Source organism: Delphinus delphis, chromosome 6 (genome assembly GCF_949987515.2).
Source record: "Delphinus delphis chromosome 6, mDelDel1.2, whole genome shotgun sequence".
Lineage (NCBI taxonomy): Eukaryota > Metazoa > Chordata > Mammalia > Artiodactyla > Delphinidae > Delphinus > Delphinus delphis.
Window position 1 is genome coordinate 89,267,710 of NC_082688.1, and position 22,789 is coordinate 89,290,498.

At 48.6% G+C, this 22,789-nt stretch overlaps 1 protein-coding gene across 1 annotated transcript in view; it reads right to left on the reverse strand.

The window, feature by feature from the left end:
* WNK2 (WNK lysine deficient protein kinase 2) overlaps positions 1-22,789 on the reverse strand; it is a 155,903-nt gene that overhangs the window by 29,257 nt on the left and 103,857 nt on the right. Inside the window, exons 20-26 of the mRNA XM_060015032.1 lie at positions 11,259-12,082; positions 10,899-10,968; positions 8,929-9,011; positions 8,141-8,832; positions 6,648-6,862; positions 5,552-5,740; positions 4,727-4,825 (exon numbers count right to left, since the gene is read on the reverse strand). Coding sequence (XP_059871015.1) covers positions 4,727-4,825; positions 5,552-5,740; positions 6,648-6,862; positions 8,141-8,832; positions 8,929-9,011; positions 10,899-10,968; positions 11,259-12,082 — 2,172 coding nt within the window. The remainder of the gene's footprint in view (positions 1-4,726; positions 4,826-5,551; positions 5,741-6,647; positions 6,863-8,140; positions 8,833-8,928; positions 9,012-10,898; positions 10,969-11,258; positions 12,083-22,789) is intronic.

Sequence of the window (22,789 nt, forward strand, 5' to 3'; positions counted from 1 at the left end):
CGGCCACCAGGACACGGTGCTCAGAGCCAGAGAGCGATACCAGCCCACTGAGACCTCCACACCCTCACCGGACACAGCCCGAGGAGATGGAGCACGGATAGCCCCCAGCCTTCCATGCCCTCGCTGAACACAGGCCCTGAGATGACCAGAATACAGACAGCTCCCAGCCCTTAGGGTGGACCTTTAAACACAAACCAACCAGATTCGGGTCCCTCCACACTGAGGCCACACTGTCCGGCTCAGTGCAGAACCACAGCTGAGCAGGCATCGTGTGGCTAACCAGTCCATACTCACACCAGAGCCCTTGTCCATCCTCAGGTGGCCACTTGAATCTCCTCCCCCGTGTCTGTGCCCTGGCCTGGGTCCTGCCCTCAACACCCACCACGCAGACAGATTCTGATGAACAAGCCTCCACCCAGCCCTGCTCAACCCGTACTGTGCTAGTGTATACATCGAGTTCCTGCCTACAGAGCCAGCAGGCTACAAGGCAGCAACACAAGGGCACGAAGGCCACACAGGACCCACAGAGGGCCCACATGGGACCCACAAGGGGCCCACTTACGGCCCACAGGAGGCCTACAGGGGACCCACGTGGGCCCACAGGAAGCCCACATCAGGCCCACATGGGGCATAATGGTTTTAACCAGCCCCACCCCTGGTTTCCCATGAAGAGTGAGTCTTCCCCTGTAGGACTTCCGTCCTTAGCCAAGGCTTGGCAAGAGCTGGCTTAGAGGCCCCAGAACGACTCAGAGAAGCTTCCACAAGGGCAGATGCTAGGGACGCAGGGCTTGGCAGCCTCTCCCAGCTGTTGGGAAAACTGTTCTTCCCAGACTGCAAAGGAGCAACACACTGGATGACCTAAAGCCTTGTCCTGGTGCAGCACGTGTCTGCAGGAGTCGCCCACAGAGCCACCAGCCACCTGCCCTCACAGCCAGGCCAGGGGTCTCAGGCAGCACCCAGGCCTGTGTGCAGTGAGGCCCCCACACCACTTTGCCCCCACATTCACTTTGGCATGGAAACAAAGGCTGCTCCTGGTGTGGACGGTCAGCACTTCGGGCACCCAGTGCCGTCTAGACCCTTGGACCGCTCAAGGGACACCTCAAGTCCCAGAGTATCCGATGCAGGCAGACTGCTCAAGAAGTGGGCCAGGCCCTGTAGCCACGACCACACCTGCTGTTTGTCAGTGTTCAAATACTAACGAAGCTCACGGGAACTGGGGCCCGCAGCCTCAGTGTGGACCAGCCAGGGGCCTCCCCACCTTCCCCGTGACAAGAGGGGTACCTCCAACGGTCAGCCTTTCACCTGACAGTGGCATTAGACACTCTGTTCTGGCACCAGAAACAAATGGCCTATAGAGCCAAAACATCATTCCGGGCGTCTCTGTATCCGGCCCCCTAGTCTCGAGCCAAGACAAGTGCTGAAACTCTCCTGTGCAGCATGAACAGGGAAGCAGGATGTGTCTCGGCTCTGCCCTAGGGTGACTCCACCCTGAGCTTCACTCCCCAGCTGGCACAGGGCCTGCCCTTCGGACAGCTCGACCTGAGTGGTCGTAGGGTGGGCTGGGGCTTTGTGAGGGGGTGTCTCCTCCCTGGGTGACCTCCCCTGCCTGAGTCCCCACAGGGAGAGATGAGAACACTCCCAGGTGAGGGAAGGACCTGGGGGCTGCACAGCAGCCCCTGGGGGTCCCAGAGACAAACTTGCTACAGCATGGGCACCTGGCCTGCTGCTGATGGACACGTGCGAAAAACACAAAGCAGACCCCATCGTTCTACATGCACAGAGAAAGTCCTGGAAGGGTACCCGCACCTGCCTCTGTTCAGATGAGGAGGAGCCAGAGGCAGGGAGGATCAATGGGTCTGACAACAGCTTCTGACTAACAGCACACAACCACTTCTGAACACGACCACGCACCCCCACCCCGCACCGACTCCAAGCTTCCCTGAACCCTCCACTGGCCGCAGGGAGGGTTCTGTGCCCAGAGCCTCAGCCCCACATCTGCCCTTCCCTGCGGGCCGGCCTGCCTACTGCTCCGACGGCTGGCCTGTCCCGGCACCCGCCCCACAGAGGCGTCCAGGCTTACCCTCCCTCCCCCGGCTCTCCATCCTGTGCATGGTTGCCTCACCCACCCCAAGTTACCTCCTCACCTCCTGAAGCTGCCTGCAGCTCCACCCCAGTCGCCCCCACCCATCTCCAACCTCTCTCATCTTCTCTGAGCTTCAATGAAGCTGGGACCTTCTTTCTGTACTCCAAAGCTTAACACAGGTTTTATTTTCCTAGCGTCTTGGCTCCTGTTCAGTTCAAGGCAGCAAACTGAAAACCCTCTTTTGGCTTTAGCTCTGGGCTGGGCTAGCTGCCCCCACATCCCCAAAGCCGTGGCTCTCAGCACCCAAGTTCAAGCTCCCTCCAGCCCTCGCAGCCAACCCAGATCCCACCGAGTGGGCACACTTCAGGGTCTTCCAACTGCTCTGCATGCCCTCCTCTCTACAATCTTTGCCCAAAGTCCCCCTGCCTCTCAGCCCTCAGGGGCTGCAACCAGCTTTGAATCTCCCTCCAGTCTCTCACAGCCATGTACTCAGTCTCCTCTCGGACCACAAAGCTCCTTGGTCACCCAGAAACCAGCAGACTGAGGACCCCTAGAGGGCTTGGCAAATGCCAGAGCACGTGGGACAGGAGGGGGTGCCCTGGGGCATCCCACCCCGTTAGAGCAGCAGGAGCTCAGGCTGAGCCTGCACATGCCCCCCGTTGGAGGCCTGTGGGCGAGAGGGCCCAGGGCAGGAACCCACAGCACAGCCTCGGACCAGCAACCTCAGACCATGTGGGGGCCAAGCTGTGGCCCGAAGACTAGGAACTCAGCCAAGGTGTGCCTAAAAGGGCCAGGGTGTGAAAACGAGCAGTACCATCAGATTCACAGCATCAGAGGGAATAAGGCCTTACAGGCCAGCAGGTACCACGACCTAAAATCAACCCGCCTAGGCCTGGTCCCTGTCTCCACCAAGCCGTGCCTCACACGTTCCTTTCCTCCTGGCCACAGAGACAGAAGTAAAACATAAACGCTTTGTCCCTACTGTGCCTCAAAAAAAATTTTTTTTTATCCTGGAACAAGAATTAACGATGCAAATGAAAACCCTTAGAAAAAAAAAGAACCACGTGGGTAGAAAAGTAGCATGGCAATGACCTCAGGGGCGAACATGGTGCTGGTCACTCGCACGCTTTTATTCTAAGTGCCCTGCTCTGATCTGCTTCCCATGCCTGGCCAGCCACCCTCCCAGCAGTGACACACATACTTGTCCGACCATGAGACACCTGGAGACCCAGGTGCCCTCACCACAGCTTCTCAGGCAAGAGCCAGGCACACACGGGCAGAAGAGGACCAGTGAGTGATGCCGTGAGGTAAGCAGGGAGCCAGGATGCATGCAGGCCTCCCAGCCCCCCACCCAACTTAGCAACTAACCAGTAGCCCCATGACACTCGAGCTGAAATAGGGCCCCTGTTAGTGGACAAGAAGCACTGGGCAGTCCCTGAGCATTTCTATGTGGTCCTATGCCTCCAACCTGTCCCTCCCACAGGAGGGTGCCAGAGTCCCTCTGATGGGGATGGACACTGAACGCTGATGGACGGCTGCCATGGACGTGGCCTCAGATCACAACAAGCACAATGTATCTTTATTGTACCAGCAAAAGCCACATGCCCTAAACCAGCATGTACAATTCAACTGGTTAAAAGCTTAACTTTTCCGTTGAAAAACAAAAACCTGAAAACCTCACAGCTTTTGAATCATTGGCCAATTGATCTGAGGACTGAAAACGATTTTGGACAGCCTGAGCAGATGTGCCACTCCTGGACATGGAGTCCTTGGGTACTAGGAGGGTGTTCCAGGGAGTCTGACTGGGACTTGAGTTTTGGTTTAGCAGAGCTTTGAGGAACTGAATAATTGACTTCATCTCTGAGGTCGGTGAGATGAGAAGGAAATACACCAAGTAAAGTGCTCCAGCTAGAGACAAGACCAGGAGGGGCCGGGCCCAGAAAGGGAGGCACAGCAGGAGGCTGGGAATCACATCTCTCAGGGTTAGAGATTCCTGACGTGACCAGAATGGAGAGGGGGGCTGGGACATCCTAGCTGGAGCACGTTCTCTCAGCATTTCCACATGCAGGGAGTGGGGCAGTGGGTTAACAGTACTGGATGTTGTGATACGGCCCTTGTACAGAAGTTACACCCTCCAGTGACCTTCTAGAACTGTCTCAGCTTGCTACATGCATGTCTTCAGAGTCCAGACACGTGTGAAACACACCATGCGTCTAGAGAAGGCCGGGGTTGTCTTTTTGTTGTCGCTGGAGCTGGGGACAGCGGACGTGTAAATTTGCCACAATCGCAACAGAAATAAAACTACGTCCAACATAAAAAAAGAAAAAAACACTAAACAAACGAGTGACGAGAGAAATGCAGAGCACCTGGGGGCCTGGCGGCAGAGCGCCCAAGGCCAGGAGTGGGTGAGCCACTGCACATGCTTTTGGTGTCCGGGCATGAGCCAGCCAAGAGCATGCACTGGCGCTTTCTGGGGCCAGAAGGGTGGGCATGGACGGGGTTCCGTTTCTTATATTAAATAAGTGATTTCAATGGGGTGGGGTAGGTGTCCTACAGAATGTATGGAAGGTAATGAAGACAGGGAGGGGCAGGGGAGAAACCAAGGGCCAGGAGGTGATAAAATACAAAAGAACAAATACAGACAGATGGACACAGACACGGGTCCACTGAGGAATCGAGCGCGAGGTTTGCTACTAGACTTATAGGTCACTCTCTCAGACGTTGGGTGGTAAACCGTCCAGCCTGCAAATGAATATAGAGGGAAGAAAACAAAGAGACAGGCATCAAGTACAGTCTCTGGGATTCCTCCTACACACCACAAGCCATATCAGCCTCTTCACTTAGCATCCACGGCTCCACCTAGCCCAGCCCAGAGGACCACAGCCACTGACCATGTAATGCAAAGGAGGCAGTGTTGGAGCGGAAGAGAAGCGGACCCCAGGAGAGCGTGCGGGGCAGGGTGGGGGGTGGGCACCGGCAGCGGTCACCACGACTTCTCTGGACAGAGATGGTGGGGGGTGGAGCACCTCATCGCGTAGCTGCTACGTCCACGGCAGCGGTGACGAGCATTTCCTCCTCAAGGCCAATCTCCCAGCTCGAGAGCTGTGCCCTCGTCCCCCCAGCTGGCCCTCCTGACGGAAGGACCCATGTTTAGTGGGGAATGGGGTGGGACGGGGTGGGCTAGTGCCTGGGAACCGGCGCAGAGCACGCAGCAGACGCCACATCTGACCTCTCACTGGTCCTGGCGCCTTCCCCAGGCCGGCTCTTGCAAAGCGCACCTCCCTCTGAGCTGCTTACAGCAAGACTCGACGATGGGAAGGCCATCCACTTTTTTCATTCAAAAGCTACGTCTATTATTATTTTCCTTAAGAAGCTGTCGGCAGCCTTGGCCGCAGCTCACGTCCCCTCTATGCCACACGGGCCCTATGAGGCTAGCACATGCTCGGAGACGGGCGAGCTGGGAATCACCTGGGCCATGCGCTCCGCCTCCATCACTGGCCAAGCCGGAGCAGATGTCTGCAGTCAGGGAGGCCCGCACGGAGCAAGGCTGCTGGGTCTGAACTGCCTTCCCACATGGGTCTGAAGCTGCTGCGGGCCCTGCCCCAGCTTGGGCAGGGTCCTTAGCAGGAGGGGCTCTGCTGCAGTCTGACAAGTGACCTGGGTTGGGGGGAGAAGGGGTGACAGGCACGATGAGGCACCACAGGACAGACCAGCCAGCTCAGGCCATGTCTATCCTCCCTGCTCTTTGCTGGGTGACCTTGGGGAAGCTGAGTCCCTGCAGGCAACGGGGGCATGGCTGGGTCGCCCACGTGGGGGTGTCAGGAAGATCAAAGAAAACGACCACTCTTTCTACTAATCACCAACACTGTGCCAGCCTGTGTTGTGCAAGTGCAGTGAAAAGACCACAGCACACCTGGAGATGCACACCTAGGCTCAAAGGGGACCTGTGGATTTCCTCACTCTCATAAGTCTCATGTTAGCTTTAGGAATTGGCATGGAATTCATGTAGTTTTGTGTAATTCTTGTAATCCTTGGATGTGTGCCCTGCAGGTTATCTGTAACATGGAGAGGGAGGGCTTAAGGTTAACTGACTGCTGGCTTCCTACCTGGCGCATTTGGGGATTTCAGCTCCCTGGGTCCCCACCCCAGAGTGTGGGGGCTTGGGGTCAGGGTGCACTCTCAGTGCCTGGGCACTGCGGTTAAGGGCTAGGGGTGGGGGAGCCTTACCATCCTCTCCCCCCCACCAAGGCAGCTGTTCGACCCCCTCTGTCAGGGGGTGACATATGCCTGAGAAACGGGGTCAGAGGAAGCAGCCTCCGTCCCAGGCAGCATTCTGCAAGGAGGAGCACACTGCAACCACAGGTGGCCGAGGACTCCGCGAAAGCCTGCCCCTCAGTCCTTCCTTCCCGGCAGGAGGGGCAGAGGCCCGAACTCTCCCAGGCCTGAAACGGCTTCCCTGCTCCAGTGCAAGGAGATTCAAGAAGCGCTTTTTCAGGACCTCGTGCCTGCCTCCCGCCTGCCCGGCTCCCACGCATGAGGGCGGCCAGGAGGGCCCTGGGCCAACCTGTGCTGGAGGCCACGACCTTGAGCTGCTGCACCAGGGGGTTCAGCAACTTCCCCGCCTTCAGCTTGCTCTTGCTGGACCTTCTCCGGCGGCCGACTGGAGGTGCCGTGTGGAAGAGACCCAGGTTGGGGGGCAGCGGCTTGCCTAGGCGGCGGTACAGTGCCTCGATCTCCTGCTTCTGTTGACTCTGTAGCTCCGAGATCTCCTTCAGATGCCTGCAGGAGGGAAGGGAAGAGGGAAGCCAGGTGGGCATTCTGCTTGATTCCAACACGAGGCCCCTGCAGGAGAGCCCGGGGCTGGCAGGACAGGTGTGAGGAGTGCGGCGGGGAGCCCACAGGGTAGCCTGGGCAGATGGGCCACGCACAGGGGACACGGGGGCATTTAAACATCACTTTCTGTTTACAGCTAAGCCAAGGGGGAGTATCACTGGGGGCCTCTGGCATCAACACACCCAGCAATAGAGAACTGCACGAAGCCCAGCCTAAGGAGAGTCAAGTTTTCTGATATCCAGACTTGTGACATTGCTATGTTTTTTAGTGGTAGGGGGAGCGGTATGAACAACTTCACACATTTATGCTTACAACACAAACCCTAACCATGAACATGGGTGAAGCAACAAATAATCAGTGCTCAGAACTGGAGGGCTGCCTCAGCTTATCAGGCAAATAAGTGTTACTTCCTCCATGTGAGGGAACAGGGCCCAAGAGGCCTCTCAGAGGAGAGGAAGGCTGCACAAGCAAGTCTACAGAAGACATGTTATTATCCAGGGACCCAGGGCTCCAGCCCTGGCCAGTGGAGCTTCCAGCTCAGGTTGACCCCACAAGCAACATCATCCCTGGGAACAGAGTCGAGATGACAGGTCACGTGGGTAGGAAGCTGCCATGACGACTTGGGTAGAATCACTGGCTGTGGGCAAGGGCAGTTTCTAGAACAGTCCAGGAAAGGGCCCGGTGGTCCCTGCTGGCCTTCCTCAGGGAGCATGCAGCTAGGACCAGTGTTGGGGCAGGGGAAGGGGAGAGCGGGGCTGAGGTGAGGGCGGGGCTGGGGCTCTCCGTGCAGAGCCAATAGTGGGAGAGAGAGGCACGGGCTCCTCCTGCCCACGTCTCCCATCTCTGGGCCCACTCCAAGAGCCCATGGCCACTCCTTCCCAAGGACTCCAGCCTCTCCCCACCTTAGTAACTGTACAGTGGGGCGCTCTTGCCCTGAAGGAGACTTCACGGTGTAGCTGTACCTCAGTGACCCTGACCACAGCAGGGGCAGGTAGAACTTGCAGGGGGAGAGAGCGAGTGTGAGCAAGGCCTGTGTGTGAGGCCAAAGGATGAGGGGAGGTGTGGTCCTCAGAGACCAGGGACCAGGTCTGACGGCAGGGACATCACCTGTACCCTGTCACCCGGCCCAGGCAGCTCAAAGTGCACATGGCAGGACCTGGACTTCAGCTGCCGGACACTTCCCTGACACCATGGCCCGGACCCGACCTGGTCCGCAGGACCTACTTCTCTCGAAGACTCTGCAACTCCTTCCTGATATCAGCATCCTCGATCTCTGAGTCATTGTCACTGCTGATGTAGGAGGACTGGGAGTGGAAGGAGGTCACGCTGATGGTGGGGACCTTCACGCCCATCCTGCTGGGTGTCTCCAGGCCTGGGGAGCCAGCCCGAGAGGACCTGTGCAGGAAGGCAGTGGCCTTCTTCACAAAGTCACTGGCCACACCACCACCGCTGCCAGGCAGGGAGGTGTGCTTCTGCATGGAGGGCCTCCTTCGAGGGCACTCGTCCCCAGAGTCACTGGACATGGGCTCGCCCATGCCAACCTCGATGGAGGAGGCTGTCTGTGCCCGCCGCACAGCCAGCTTCATGTCTGGGCTGTGGGGGGCCTCGTCCAGGTACACGTCAGGTGGGGCTGAGTACCGCAGGCTACTGGGGGAGGCCAGAGTCCACTCATCCTGGGTGCTGACCACTGAGAACCGGCCCACAGTTTTGGCTGGCGAGCTGCCATCCTGCTGCCCTGGCCACTTCTGAGGGGATCCCGAGATCAGAGTGCTGTGTGTCTGGGGGTGGCTCTCCAGGCCACGCTGAGTCAATGTCCCCGGGCAGCTCTGCGTGGACTCGGCCAAGGTTTCCCCAGGGACCCTGCTGCTCCAATCTGTGGGCTCCAGACGTGCAGGGATGGCAGAAGCAGGGGCATCCTTGGGAAACAGTGGAAAGGAAAAGATTCCACACAAACACCATCAGAGAGCAAGCCCGCCAACCCACTGAGCGTCTCACTGGAGAAAACTCCTTACCTGGGGGACACTGGGTACTACGGGCGAATCTGAGGCCACCTGTCCTCCTTCACAGCCCAACATGCTGCTCAAAGATGATTCTGCTGTAGGAACATCAAAATCATTACTCAGGCTGGTACAGTGAACAAGGGCAGGAATGGCCCAAAAGCAGCCAGTCAGAAGAGAAAGGGAGTGGCACTGAGAAGGTGTGTGCAGCTAGGAAAACGAAAACTACTGACATCCTAACCCTGTCACTTCACAGGAGACTCCCTAGAACCCAGAAAAGCAGGGAGACATCAGCCCAACACCACTCAGGTCCCTGAAGACCCCTGCTCCAGACCCTCAGGCACAGCCAGGCCCTCTACATACCTGATGACTATCACCTGTCTCACCTGTCCTCTCTAGACCCCTGACGATGTCACCCTGTCTCACCTGATATCTCTATCACCTGATGGCATCACCTTCTCTCTCCCTGACATGTTCCGATGATAAAAGGGTCTTATGAGGTCCTGGAAAATCAGATCAATAAGGCTAATTCCTAACCCTGCTGCTCCAGTGTCTAGGGAAGGTCCCCGTCATCTGAGGCTGTCTCAGTTCCCCATCTACAGGTGATATTTCTGATCAGCCTTCCCAGGTTGCTGTGAAGAGTAAACAACAGAAGCAGAAGGACCTCATGTGTGGGAGTCTGGCCTGAGCTGAGACCTGCACACAGCAAGAGAAAGCTGAGGCTGTGCGTTAACCCGAGCCGGACTGACATGCTGTGGGGGGTTGGGGGTGGTGACAGGGGCTGATAGAGCCTCCAGCCAGGCTGGGGGGCTGCCCCCCTCACAGATTCCTGGGAAGACCTAGACCCGTCTGTCATGCAACCCCAACCCTAGGCAACACATGACACTCCTCCCCACGTGCCTGTGGCAGGGATCCTCCAACCTTGCTTTGCACACTTCCAGGGACAGGAGGCTCATTACCAACAGCTCTGACTGCCAGAAAAGTTCACCTCTTCCAAACTAGAATCTGTCTCCTTAGAACTCTCCTATGAGTTTTGTACTCTGGAAGGTTCCAGCACTTGAAGTCACTGATGCTGCAGAAGGAGGCCCATGGTACACATCTCACGGACAGAAGTCAGGAGATGGAGCAGGCACTCAGGTACAACCTCTCGCCTTCTCCCTTCCCCAGCACACTCCTGCTTCACCCCATGACCCTCATCTTCCCCAGGCAAACATCATATGCTACAGCTTCTGACCCCAATTACAGCTGCCTCACCCCTCTCAAGTGTGGCATCTATAAGAGAATGCCCTGTCCATGGGTCTAGCCAGAATCCAACGGTCCACTCCCCTTGCTCTGTGAACTGGGGGGCTGCGCCTGCCACTGACACACACCCAGGGTCCCGTTACAAGGTCAGCTGGATCCTTATCTTGCTAATCTCCCAAGGAATTCCAGGCCAAGAAGGAACCAACACCTTAGAAGGTCAGACCAACTCCCTTGGGCTGAAACACAGGTGTTCAGATAATGAAATGAGAACTACAGCGAGAGTCCCTGCAGAGATGCCTAATACCCAGGAGCCACGGAGGAAATCCTGTTTCAGAACTTCACAGATGGCTCCAGCCTGGCAGCTCCCGTGGACCTGCTGGAACTCCCCAGTCCCAGCCCTGTACTCTGTCCAAAATAGAAACAGTCATCTTGTAACCTTCTACAGAAATGCAAGCTAGGGGTGTCCACCAGAATATATTGAGAGCACTGGGGGGCCAGAGAGGCCCTGATAACATCCCAACACACAGTCAACAGGGCGTTCACCCATTTCCACAGACAGAGGACTTTCTCTCCCTGGAGTGTGAATACATGGTTTGTGCTAGAACTCAGTGGGTTTTAACTAAGGCTTTATCGTGATGAGCTCCTGCCACATCCGGGTCCCATCCAAGATGCTGTGGGGATGAAGGGTAAAGAGGCAGAATGTTTCAGAGTAAGGAAGGCTGGTAGCGCCTATGGCTTGTTACCTGTCACCGGCAAGGACGTGGCCTGCTCCAACGTGACATCTAACCCAAGGGCTGTTTCTGACTTTTCCAACTGAAGAAAGAAACAAAAAGGAAAGAGCTGTGAGCCTCACTTGCTAACACCTCTGCAGCAAAACTGCAAATCCTCTCCCCCAGTCCAAAGGCTGGGCTCCTCCTCCCTAGGCCACTCGAGCAAAACACGCACGGGTGGGTCAGGCAGAGGTCCCCGAGAACAGGACGGCCTGGGCTGGGGTAAGGCGGCTTTATATGGCCAGGATGCCTGCTGGCCTGGGTTAGAGTCAGTCCCCGCCCCTGTCCAGACCCCCACCTGGGGACAGTGCCTCTGGGTGAGGTGGTACTCACCGCAGGCTGGGGCAGCAGGGCCAGGTCACCCCCAGAGGCCTCTGTGCGGGGTTCGTCCCCTCTTGGGGGCTCCGGGGTGAAGTCTCGGTCACCTGCCTCCACAGGGGTCCCGGCCAAGGCTGAGGAGGTGGGCACATGCTCCTGGTAGAGCAGAGTCCGCAGCTTCTCATCCAGGCTCTTGATGGTGCTGTCCACGAAGCCCACCCTTGGGGGTGGCCCTTCCCCATCTGACTCCAAGGCTGAGGGCGGCTGAGGGGGGGCGGCAGGTGCCAGCGGGGGGCTGGGAAGTTGGGGAGTGGCCAGGCTGATGGCCCCCACTACAGAGGGGAGTGGAGGAAGGGGCTGGCCCAGGGTGGGCTGAGGGGCCCCGCCAGGGGCACCAGACACAGGGGCCAAAGCCAACAGGGGCTCCCCCCTGGTGCTGGGCTCTCTGGCTGAGCCAGGATCCCCCAGACCCGTGGAGTGGGATGGGGCTTCCAGAGATGGGGCACAAGGCCCTCGGCCTGTGCCAGGGGCCTGTGCAGCAAGCTGGGCATCATGAGTCTCCACTGGTAGCCAGGGGGTCTTATGCTCACTGGCCGGCCCCTGAGGGGTCCCTGGGACCCCTGCCTGCACGGCAGCCCCTGTTGCTGGCTCTGGCTTAGGACTGGCAGCTGGTGGGGCCATGTCTTGGGGCACAGCAGTCACGGGAGGGGATGATGGCACCAGAGGGGATGGTGCACCACCAGGAGGGTCCCTGGGGCCTGCTTGGCTCAAAAGCTGCAGACTGGCCGAGAAGCTGGGCTTTTCCTTCGAAGACAGCTGGTCTTTGGAGAATGCTGGATCTAGAAGAAACAGGGAACATGCCTCTATACTAACCTATTCTGGTCCTATCTACCTGGCACTTCGCTAGCCAAAAAGATGCTTTCTATGAGCTGGCGGTGCCCTACACACCAGTCCTCTCTCCTTTGCTCAGACATGCCAACGTCATGCATGTGCTGGCCTCTGCCTGAGACATCTAGCACAGGTCTTCCCGCAGCCCCACTTCCCACCTCAGGCTATGCACCAGCAGTGTCCCATTCAGCTGCACTAGCACACCCACACCTTCCTTCTGATTTTTCTGTAGCACCAAGCCATCAGGCATAACCCATCACCTGTCTGTCGACTGTCATTCCAGCTCCATAAAAATATGGCTCTGGTCACCCTTGCACTGGTCCATTCCACAAAATTGTAAAATGAAATTATAAAATCTAAGTAGTGAACTGTACACACTCTCCTGCCCTGGAGTGAGCAGGAACTTCTGATGAACCAGACACCGTGCTTTGGTAAGATCAGAAGCTCAGACCAGAGAGAGGAGATCAAGATGGAGGAATAGAAGGACACCTTCTACTAGTTCACCTCCCCCTATGAACACTTCAAAAATATATCAAATATGGAGCAATTCTCACTAAAATCAAACCAAAGACTGGCAGGAAGACTCTTATACAACCAAGGCAGTAAAGATCCACATGGAGTTGGGTAAGAAGCGATCAGGTCAGAACCGGCACCCCTAGGAGGGAACACAGTAGAGAGGGATTACAAGGGCTTGGAGATCCTCCCTGGGGAGTGAGCCGTTTGAACACATACTGGGCTATAACAATCCTAGAATTCACTTGTGAAGAGTGTGAACACTCTTGCTTACTTCTAGGAACAAGACAGAGGAAGCAGATTGAAACTGCCTGGGACTCTGGTCAACTGTTCCAACACGTGCCCTAGCCCACACTGAACACCCACTCCGGCACCTCTAGCTCCAGCACAGCCTTCCACTAGGTCAAAGGCTGCTGTCACGGAGTAAAGTGTGCATTTGTGGGAGACAGAGCTGGCTCTGACCCAGCCCTGCATCTGAATGGGGTGGGAGCAGCTATTACTGGTGTTCACAGAGGTGGCAAATCAGTCTAGACTGGAGCTCTGACTGGTGTGCAGGGACAGCATCAGCACACACACCGGCCTACATCAGGCACCACTCAGACACTCTTGCTCCAGCATGGATCTCCACTGGTGCAAAGGTGCCATTGTCGGGAGGGTGAAGAGCACACACTTAGAGGGGAAGGAGGTAGCTCAGACCCCACCCTCAGGGATTCGGCTCCAGACCTCGGGACCAGACACCGCTCCTAAAAGGGCAGTGATGACCACTGAGCTTAGAAGCAGCCCCAGATCATATCTGGCTCTGCCTCCACCCTCTCCATCTCCATCCCCACCTACCACCAAGGTGACACCAGTCAGCGCACTCTGGGGCAAGACATGACCAATGCTCACTTCAGATCCAGCTCTCCCGACAAAGCCACTGGGCAGACAGACTGCACACAGATGCTCCCACACGAGTACAACCCTCCAAAACCAAGACAGGTAACTGTTTCACCTAATTTCATAGAAACAACGTTAAGCAAAATGCAAATACAGAGGAATCTGTTTGAAATGAAAAAATGATGAAAATAAAGAAACCTGAAAAATCAACGAATGAAACAGAGATAAATAATTTACCAGAAAGAGTTCAAGGCATTAGTAAAAAGAATGCTAAATGAACTAAGGAAAAGAATAGATGAACACAGTAAGAATTTTAACAAAGAAGTAGAAAATATAAAAAATAAACAGTCAGAGATGAAGAATGCAACAACTGAAATGAAAAACACACTAGAAAGATTTAATAGCAGACTAAGTGATACAGAAGAATGCATAAGAGATCTGGAAGAGAGAATAATGGAAATCATCCAATCAGAACAGAAAAAGAATATAAAAAAATGAGAACACTTTAAGGGACCTCTAGGACAACATCAAGCATACTAGCATTTGCATTATAGGGGCTCCAGAAGAAAAAAGAGAGAGAAAAGTGTCAAAAATGTATTTGATGAAATTATGGCTGAAAACTTCCTAAACCTGCAGAAGGAAACATATCCAGGTACAGTAAGCAGAGAATGCCCCAAACAAGATTAACTGAAAGAGACACACACCAAAATGTACCATCATTAAAATGGTAAAAGTTAAAGACAAAGAGACAATTTAAAGGCAGCAAGAAAAAAACAGAGTCACATACAAAGGAACACCCATAAATGTATCAGCTGATTTTTCTGCAGAAACTTTGCAGGCCAGAAGGGAATGGCATGACATATTTAAAGTGCTGAAAGGGCAAAATCTACAACCTAGGATACTCTACCCAGCAAGATTATCATTCAGAATTAAAAGAGCAACAAAGAACTTCTCAGATAAGGAAAAACTAAAAGAGTTCATCAATACTTAAACCACCCTAAAAGAAGTCTTAAAAGGTCTTCTCCAAGTGGGAAAAAAAAGGCTACAACAAGATGTAAAAATTTATAGGAAAGGAAAAATCCCACTAGTAAAAGCAAATATATAGTAAAGGCTGTGGATCAGCTGCTTACATAAGTTAGTACAAGATTAAAAGACAAAAATTAGAAAGTCAACAATAACTACAATAAACAGCTAAGGGATAAACATGAAGATGTAAATATGACATCAAAAACACAAAATGTGGTGACTTCTCTGGCAGTCCAGTGGTTAATGCTCCACGCTTCCACTGCAGGGGGCACAGGTTTGATCCCTGGTCATGGAACTACGATCCCGCATGTCACTCAGCATGGCCAAAAAAAAAAAAAAAAAAACACAAAATGTGGGGGAGAGGAGTAAAAAAATGTAGATCTTTTAGAATGTGTTTGAACTTAAATGACTACCAGTTTAAAACAAGTAGATACATAGGTCAACATATATGAACCCCAAGGTAACCACAAATCAAAATCCTACAATAGATACACAAAAGATAGGGAGAAAGTAAGACAAGCGTACCACTAAGGAAAATCATCAAACCACAAGGGAAGAAACTAAAAGAAGAAGAAAAGAATATAGAATGAAAAAAAACAACCAGAAAACAAGTAACAAAATGGCAGTTAAGTACACACCTATATGTAATTACTTTAAATGTCAATGGACTAAATGTTCCAATCAAAATACATAAAGTGGATGACTGGATAAAAAACAAGACCCACCTATGGGCAAGAGACTCTCTTTAGAGTGAAAGACACACAGACTAAAAGTGAGGAGATGGAAGGAGATATTTCATGGAAATGAAAATGATAAGAAAGCTGGTAGTGATACTCATATCTTACAAATTAGACTTTAGAAGAAAGTGTAGAAAAGACAGAGAAGGGCATTATATAATGATATAGTGATCAATACAAGAAGAGAATATAACATTCATTAATATATATGCACCCAATATAGGTGCACCTAAATATGGAAAGCAAATATTAACAGGAGAAATTGACAATAGAATAATAGTAGGAGACTATAACACCCTACTTACATCAAGGGACATATCATATAGAAAGAAAATCAATAAGGAAATAGTGGTCTTAAATGACACATTCGACCAGTTGGCCTTAATAGATACATACAGGACATTCCATCCAAAAACAGCACAATGTACATTCTGTTCAAGTGCATGTGAAACATTCTCCAGGATAGATCACAGGCTAGGCCACAACAAGTCTTAACAAATTTAGAAAACAGAAATTACATCAAGCATTTTTTCTGACAACAAAAGTATGAAACTAGGATTCAATTACAGGAAGAAAAATGGAAAAAACAAAAACATATGGAGATTAAACAATATCCTATTATAAAAACAATGGGTCAACGAAGAAATCAAAGAGGAAATCAGAAAACATCTGGAGAAATGAAAATAAAAACACAACTTTCAAAAATCTATGTGACACTGAAAAGTGGTTCTAAGAGGGGAGTTTATAGCAATATAGGCCTACCTCAAAAAGAAAGAAAAATCTCAAATAAATAACCGAATTTACTGTCCAAAGGAATTAAAGAACAAACAAAGCCCAAAGTCAGCAGAAAAAAGAAATAATAAAGATCAGAGAAGAAATGAATAAAACAGAGACCAAAAAACAACATAATAATCAATGAAAACAAGAGATGTTTTTTTTTTTAAAAGACAAACAAAATTGATAAGCCTTTATCCAGGCTCATTAAGAAAAAAAGAGAGAGGACTCAAACAAAATAAGAAATAAAGAGGAGAAATTACAACTGATATCACAGAGGTATGAAAAATCATAAGAACAGTTATACAGCAACAAACTGGACAACCTAAAAGTGGATAAAAAGTCCTAGAGCCACACAATCTTCTAAGACTGAATCAGAAAGAAATAGACAATCTGAGTAGACTGGTCACTAGTAGTGAAATTGAATTCATAATCAAAAAACGCCCAGCAAACAAAGGTCCAGGACAAGACAGATGGCTTCACAGGGAAATTCTATGAAATATATAAAGAAGAGCAAATACCTAGCCTTCTCAAACTATCCCAAAAACTGATGAGGAGAGAACATTCCCAAATTAATTCTACGAGGCCACCATTATCCTGATACCAAACCTAGAAAAATATACTACAAAAGAATTACAGGCCAATAACAAGCATATAAAAAGATGTTCAACATTGCTAACTATTAGAGAAATGCAAATCAAAACTACAATGAGGTACCACCTCAAACCAGTCAGAATGGCCATCATTAAAAAGTCTAAAAATAATAAATGCTGGAGAGGATGTAGAGAAAAGAGAACCCTCCTACACTGTTGTTGAGAATGTAAGTTGGTGCAGCCACTATGAAAAACAGTATGGAGGTTCCTCAAAAAGCTAAAAATAGACTTGCCATATGATCCAGCAATCCCACTACAGGGCATATATCCAGACAAAACTATAATTCAAAAAGATACGTGCACCCCCTACGTTAATAGCAGCACTATTCACAATAGCTAATACATGGAAACAACCTAAATGTCCATTGACACATAAATGGACAAAGAAGATGTGGTACAAAAAAAGGGAAGAAGTGGTACAGATATACAATGGAATACTACAGCCATAAAAAAAAGAACAAAATAAGACAGCAGAAGCAAGAACTACAATACTACAGCCTGTGGAACAAAAACCACACTAACAGAAAGACAGACAAGATGAAAAGGCAGAGAGCTATGTATCGGATGAAGGAACAAGATAAAACCCCAGAAAAACATCTAAGTGAAGTGAAGATAGGCAACCTTCCAGAAAAACAATTCAGAATAATGATAGTGAAGATGATCCAGGACCTCGAAAAGGAATGGAGGCAAAGATTGAGAAGATGCAAGAAATGTTTAACAAAGACCTAGAAGAATTAAAAAACAAACAGAGATGAACAACACAATAATTGAAATGAAAAATACACTAGAAGGAATCAATAGCAGAATAATTGAGGCAGAAGAACGGATAAGTGACCTGGAAGACAGAATGGTGGAATTCACTGCCATGGAACAGAATAAAGAAAAAACAATGAGAAGAAATGAAGACAGCCTAAGAGGCCTCTGGGACAACATTAAAAACAACAATATTTGCATTACAGGGGTCCCAGAAGGAGGGGAGAGAGAGAAAGGACCAGAGGAAATATTTGAAGAGATTATAGTCAAAAACTTCCCTAACATGGGAAAGGAAATGGCCACCCAAGTCCAGGAAGTGTAGAGAGTCCCATACAGGATAAAAGCAAGGAGAAACATGCTGAGACACACAGTAATCAAATTGGCAAAAATCACAGACAAAGAAAAATTATTGAAAGCAGCAAGTGAAAAATGACAAGTAACATACAAGGGAACTCCCATAAGGTTAACAGCAGATTTCTCTGCAGAAACTCTACAAGCCAGAGGCAGTGGCATGATATACTCAAAGTGATGAAAGGGAAGAAACTACAACCAAGATTACTCTACCCAGCAAGGATCTCATTCAGATTTGATGGAGAAATCAAAAGCTTTACAGACAAGCAAAAGCTAAGAGAATTCAGCACCACCAAACCAGCTCTACAACAAATGCTAAAGGAACTTCTCTAAGTGGGAAACACAGAGAAGAAAACGACCTACAAAAACAAACCCAAAACAATTAAGAAAATGGTCATAGGAACATACATATCAATAACTACCTTAAATGTGAATGGAATAAATGCTCCAACCAAAAGACGCAGGATTGCTGAAATGATACGAAAACAAGACCCATATATATACTGTCTACAAAAGACCCAAATCAGACCCATGGACACATTCAGACTGAAAGTGAGGGGATGGAAAAAGATATTCCATGCAAATGGAAATCAAAAGAAAGCTGGAGTAGCAATACTCATATCAGATAAAATAGACTTTAAAATAAAGAATGTTACAAGAGACAAGGAAGGACACTACATAATAATGAAGGTATCAATCCAAGAAGAACATATAACAATTATAAATATATATACACCGAACACAGGAGCACCTCAATACGTAAGGCAACTGGTAGCAGCTATAAAAGAGGAAATCGACAGTAACACAATAATAGTGGGGGAACGTAACACCTCACTTACACCAATGGACAGATCATCCAAACAGAAAATTAATGAGGAAAAACAAGCTTTAAATGACACAACAGACCAGATAGATTTAATTGATATTTATAGGACATTCCATCCAAAACCAGCAGATTACACTTTCTTCTCAAGTGTGCACAGAATATTCTCCAGGACAGATCACATAATGGGTCACAAATCAAGCCTTAGTAAATTTAAGAAAATTGAAATCATATCAAGCATCTTTTCTGACCACAATGCTGTGAGATTAGAAATCAAATATAGGGAAAAAGAACAAAAACCACAAACACATGGAGGCTAAACAATACATTACTAAATAACCAAGAGATCACTGAAGAAATCAAAGAGTAAATCAAAAAATACCTAGAGACAATGAAAACACGATGATCCAAAATCTATGAGATGCAGCAAAAGCAGTTCTAAGAGGGAAATTTATAGCTATACAAGCCTACCTCAAGAAACAAGAAAAATCTCAAACAATGTAACGTTAAACCTAAAGGAACTAGAGAAAGAAGAACAAACAAAACCCAAAGTTAGCAGAAGGAAAGAAATCATAAAGATCAGAGCAGAAATAAATGAAATAGAAACAAGGAAAACAATAGCAAAGATAAATAAAACTAAAAGCTGGTTCTTTGAGAAGATTAACAGCATTGATAAACCATTAGCCAGGCTCATCAAGAAAAAGAGGGAGCAGACTGAAATCTATAAAATTAGAAATGAAAAAGGAGAAGTTACAACAGACACCACAGAAATACAAAGCATCCTAAGGGACTACTACAAGCAACTCTATGCCAATAAAATGGACAACCTGGAAGAAATGGACAAATTCTTAGAAAGGTATAATCTTCCAAGACTGAACCAGGAAGAAATAGAAAATATGAACAGACCAATCACAACTAATGAAATTGAAACTGTGATTAAAAATCTTCCAACAGGGCTTCCCTGGTGGCGCAGTGGTTGAGAGTCCGCCTGCCGATGCAGGGGACGCGGGTTCGTGCCCCGGTCTAGGAAGATCCCACACGCCGCGGAGCGGCTGGGCCTGTGAGCCATGGCCGCTGAGCTTGCGCGTCCGGAGCCTGTGCTCCGCAATGGGAGAGGCCACAACAGTGAGAGGCCCGCGTACCGCAAAAAAAAAAAAAAAAAAAATCTTCCAACAAACAAAAGTCCAGAACCAGATGGCTTCACAGGTGAATTCTACCAAAGATTTATAGAAGAGCTAACACCCATCCTTCTCAAACTCTTCCAAAAAATTGCAGAGGAAGGAACACTCCCAAACTCATTCTACGAGGCCACCATCACCCTGATACCAAAACCAGACAAAGATACTACAAAAAAAGAAAACTAAAGGCCAATATCACTGATGAATATAGATGCAAAAATCCTCAACAAAATACTAGCAAACAGAATCCAACAACACATTAAAAGGATCATACCCCATGATCAAGTGGGATTTATCCGAGGGATGCAGGGATTCTTCAATATACGCAAATCAATGTGATACACCATATTAACAAATTGAAAAATAAAAACCATAGGATCATCTCAATAGATGCAGCAAAAGCTTTTGACAAAATTCAACACGCATTTATGATAAAAACTATCCAGAAAGTGGGCATAGAGGGAATCTACCTCAGCATAATAAAGCCATATATGACAAATGCACATCAAACATCATTCTCATTGGTGAAAAACTGAAAGCATTTCCTCTAAGATCAGGAACAAGACAAATATGTCCACTCTCACCACTATTATTCAACATAGTTTTGGAAGTCCTACACATGGCAATCAGAGAAGAAAAAGAAATAAAAGGAATACAAACTGGAAAAGAAGAAGTAAAACTGTCACACTTTGCAGGTGACATGATACTATACACAGAGAATCCTAAAGATGCCACCAGAAAACTACTAGAGCTAATCAATGAATTTGGTAAAGCTGCAGGATACAAAATTAATGCACAGAAATCTCTTGCATTCCTATACACTAACAATGGAAAATATGAAAGAGAAATTAAGGAAACACTCCCATTTACCACTGCAACAAAAAGAATAAAATACCTAGGAATAAACCTACCTAGGGAGACAAAAGACCTGTATGCAGAAAACTATAAGACACTGTTGAAAGAAATTAAAGATGATACCAACAGATGGAGACATATACCATGTTCTTGGATTGGAAGAATCAATATTGTGAAAATGACTATACTACCCAAAGTAATCTACAGATTCAATGCAATCCTTATCGAATTACCAATGGTATTTTTTACAGAACTAGAACAAAAAATCTTAAAATTTGTATGGAGACACAAAAGGCCCTGAATAGCCAAAGCAGCCTTGAGGGAAAAAAACGGAGCTGGAGGATTCAGACTCCCTGACTTCAGACTATCTTACAAAGCTACAGTAATCAAGACAATATGGTACTTGCACAAAAACAGAAATATAGACCAATGGAACAGGATAGAAAGCCCAGAGATAAACCCACACACATATGGTCACCTTATCTTTGATAAAGGAGGCAAGAATAAACAATGGAGAAAAGACAGCCTCTTCAATAGCGGTGCTGGGAAAACTGGACAGCTACATGTAAAAGAATGAAATTAGAACACTCCCTAACACCAAACACAAAAATAAACTCAAAATGGATTAGAGACCTAAATGTAAGACCAGACACTGTACAACTCCTAGAGGAAAACACAGGAAGAACACTCTTTGACATAAATCACAGCAAGATCTTTTTTGGTCCACCTCCTAGAGTAATGGAAATAAAAACAAAAATAAACAAATGGGACCTAATGAAACTTAAAAGCTTTTGCAAAGCAAAGGAAACTACAAACAAGACGAAAAGACAACCCTCAGAATGGGAAAAAATATTTCCAAACAAATCAACGGACAAAGGATTAATCTCCCAAATATATAAACAGCTCATGCAGCTCAATATTAAAAAAAAAAAAACCCAATCCAAAAATGGACAGAAGACCTAAATAGACATTTCTCCAAAGACGACAAACAGATGGCCAAGAAGCACATGAAAAGCTGCTCAACATCACTGATCATTAGAGAAATGCAAATCAAAACTACAAGGAGGTATCCCCTCACACCAGTCAGAATGGGCATCATCAGAAAATCTACAAACAACAAATGCTGGAAAGGGTGTGGAGAAAAGGGAACCCTCTTGCACTGTTGGTGGGAATGTAAATTGATACAGCCACTATGGAGAACAGTATGGAGGTTCCTTAAAAAACTAAAAATAGAATTACCATATGACCCAGCAATCCCACTACTGGGCAAATACCCAGAGAAAACCATAATTCAAAAAGACACATGCAGCCCAATGTTCATTGCTGAGCTATTTACAATAGCCAGGACATGGAAGCAACCTAAGTGTCCATCAACAGATGAATGGATAAAGAAGATGTGGCACATATATACAATGGAATATTACTCAGCCATAAAAAGAAACGAAATTGAGTTATTTGTAGTGAGGTGGATGGACCTAGAGTCTGTCATACAGAGTGAAGTAAGTCAGAAAGAGAAAAACAAATAACGTATGCTAACACATATATATGGAATCTAATCAAAAAAAAAAAAAGGTCATGAAGAACCTAGGGTTAAGACGGGAATAAAGACACAGACCTACTAGAGAATGGACTTGAGGATATGGGGAGAGGGAAGGGTAAGTTGTGACAAAGTGAGAGAGTGGCATGGACATATATACACTACCAAACGTAAAATAGATAGCTAGTGGGAAGCAGCCATATTGCACAGGGAGATCAGCTCTGTGGTTTGTGACCACCTAGAGGGGTGGAATAGGGAGGGTGGGAGGGAGGGAGACGCAAGTGGGAAGAGATATGGGAACATATGTATAACTGATTCACTTTGTTATTAAGCAGAAACCAACACACCATTATAAAGCAATTATACTCCAATAAGGATGCCAAAAAAAAAAAGATGTGGTACATATATACAATGGAATATTACTTAGCCATAAAGAGGAACAAAATTGGGTCATTTGTAGAGACGTGGTTGAATCTAGAGACTGTCATACGGAGTGAAGTCAGAAAGAGAGAAACAAATACCGTATATTAACGCATATATGTGGAACGTAGAAAAATGGTACATATGAACCAGTTTGCAGGG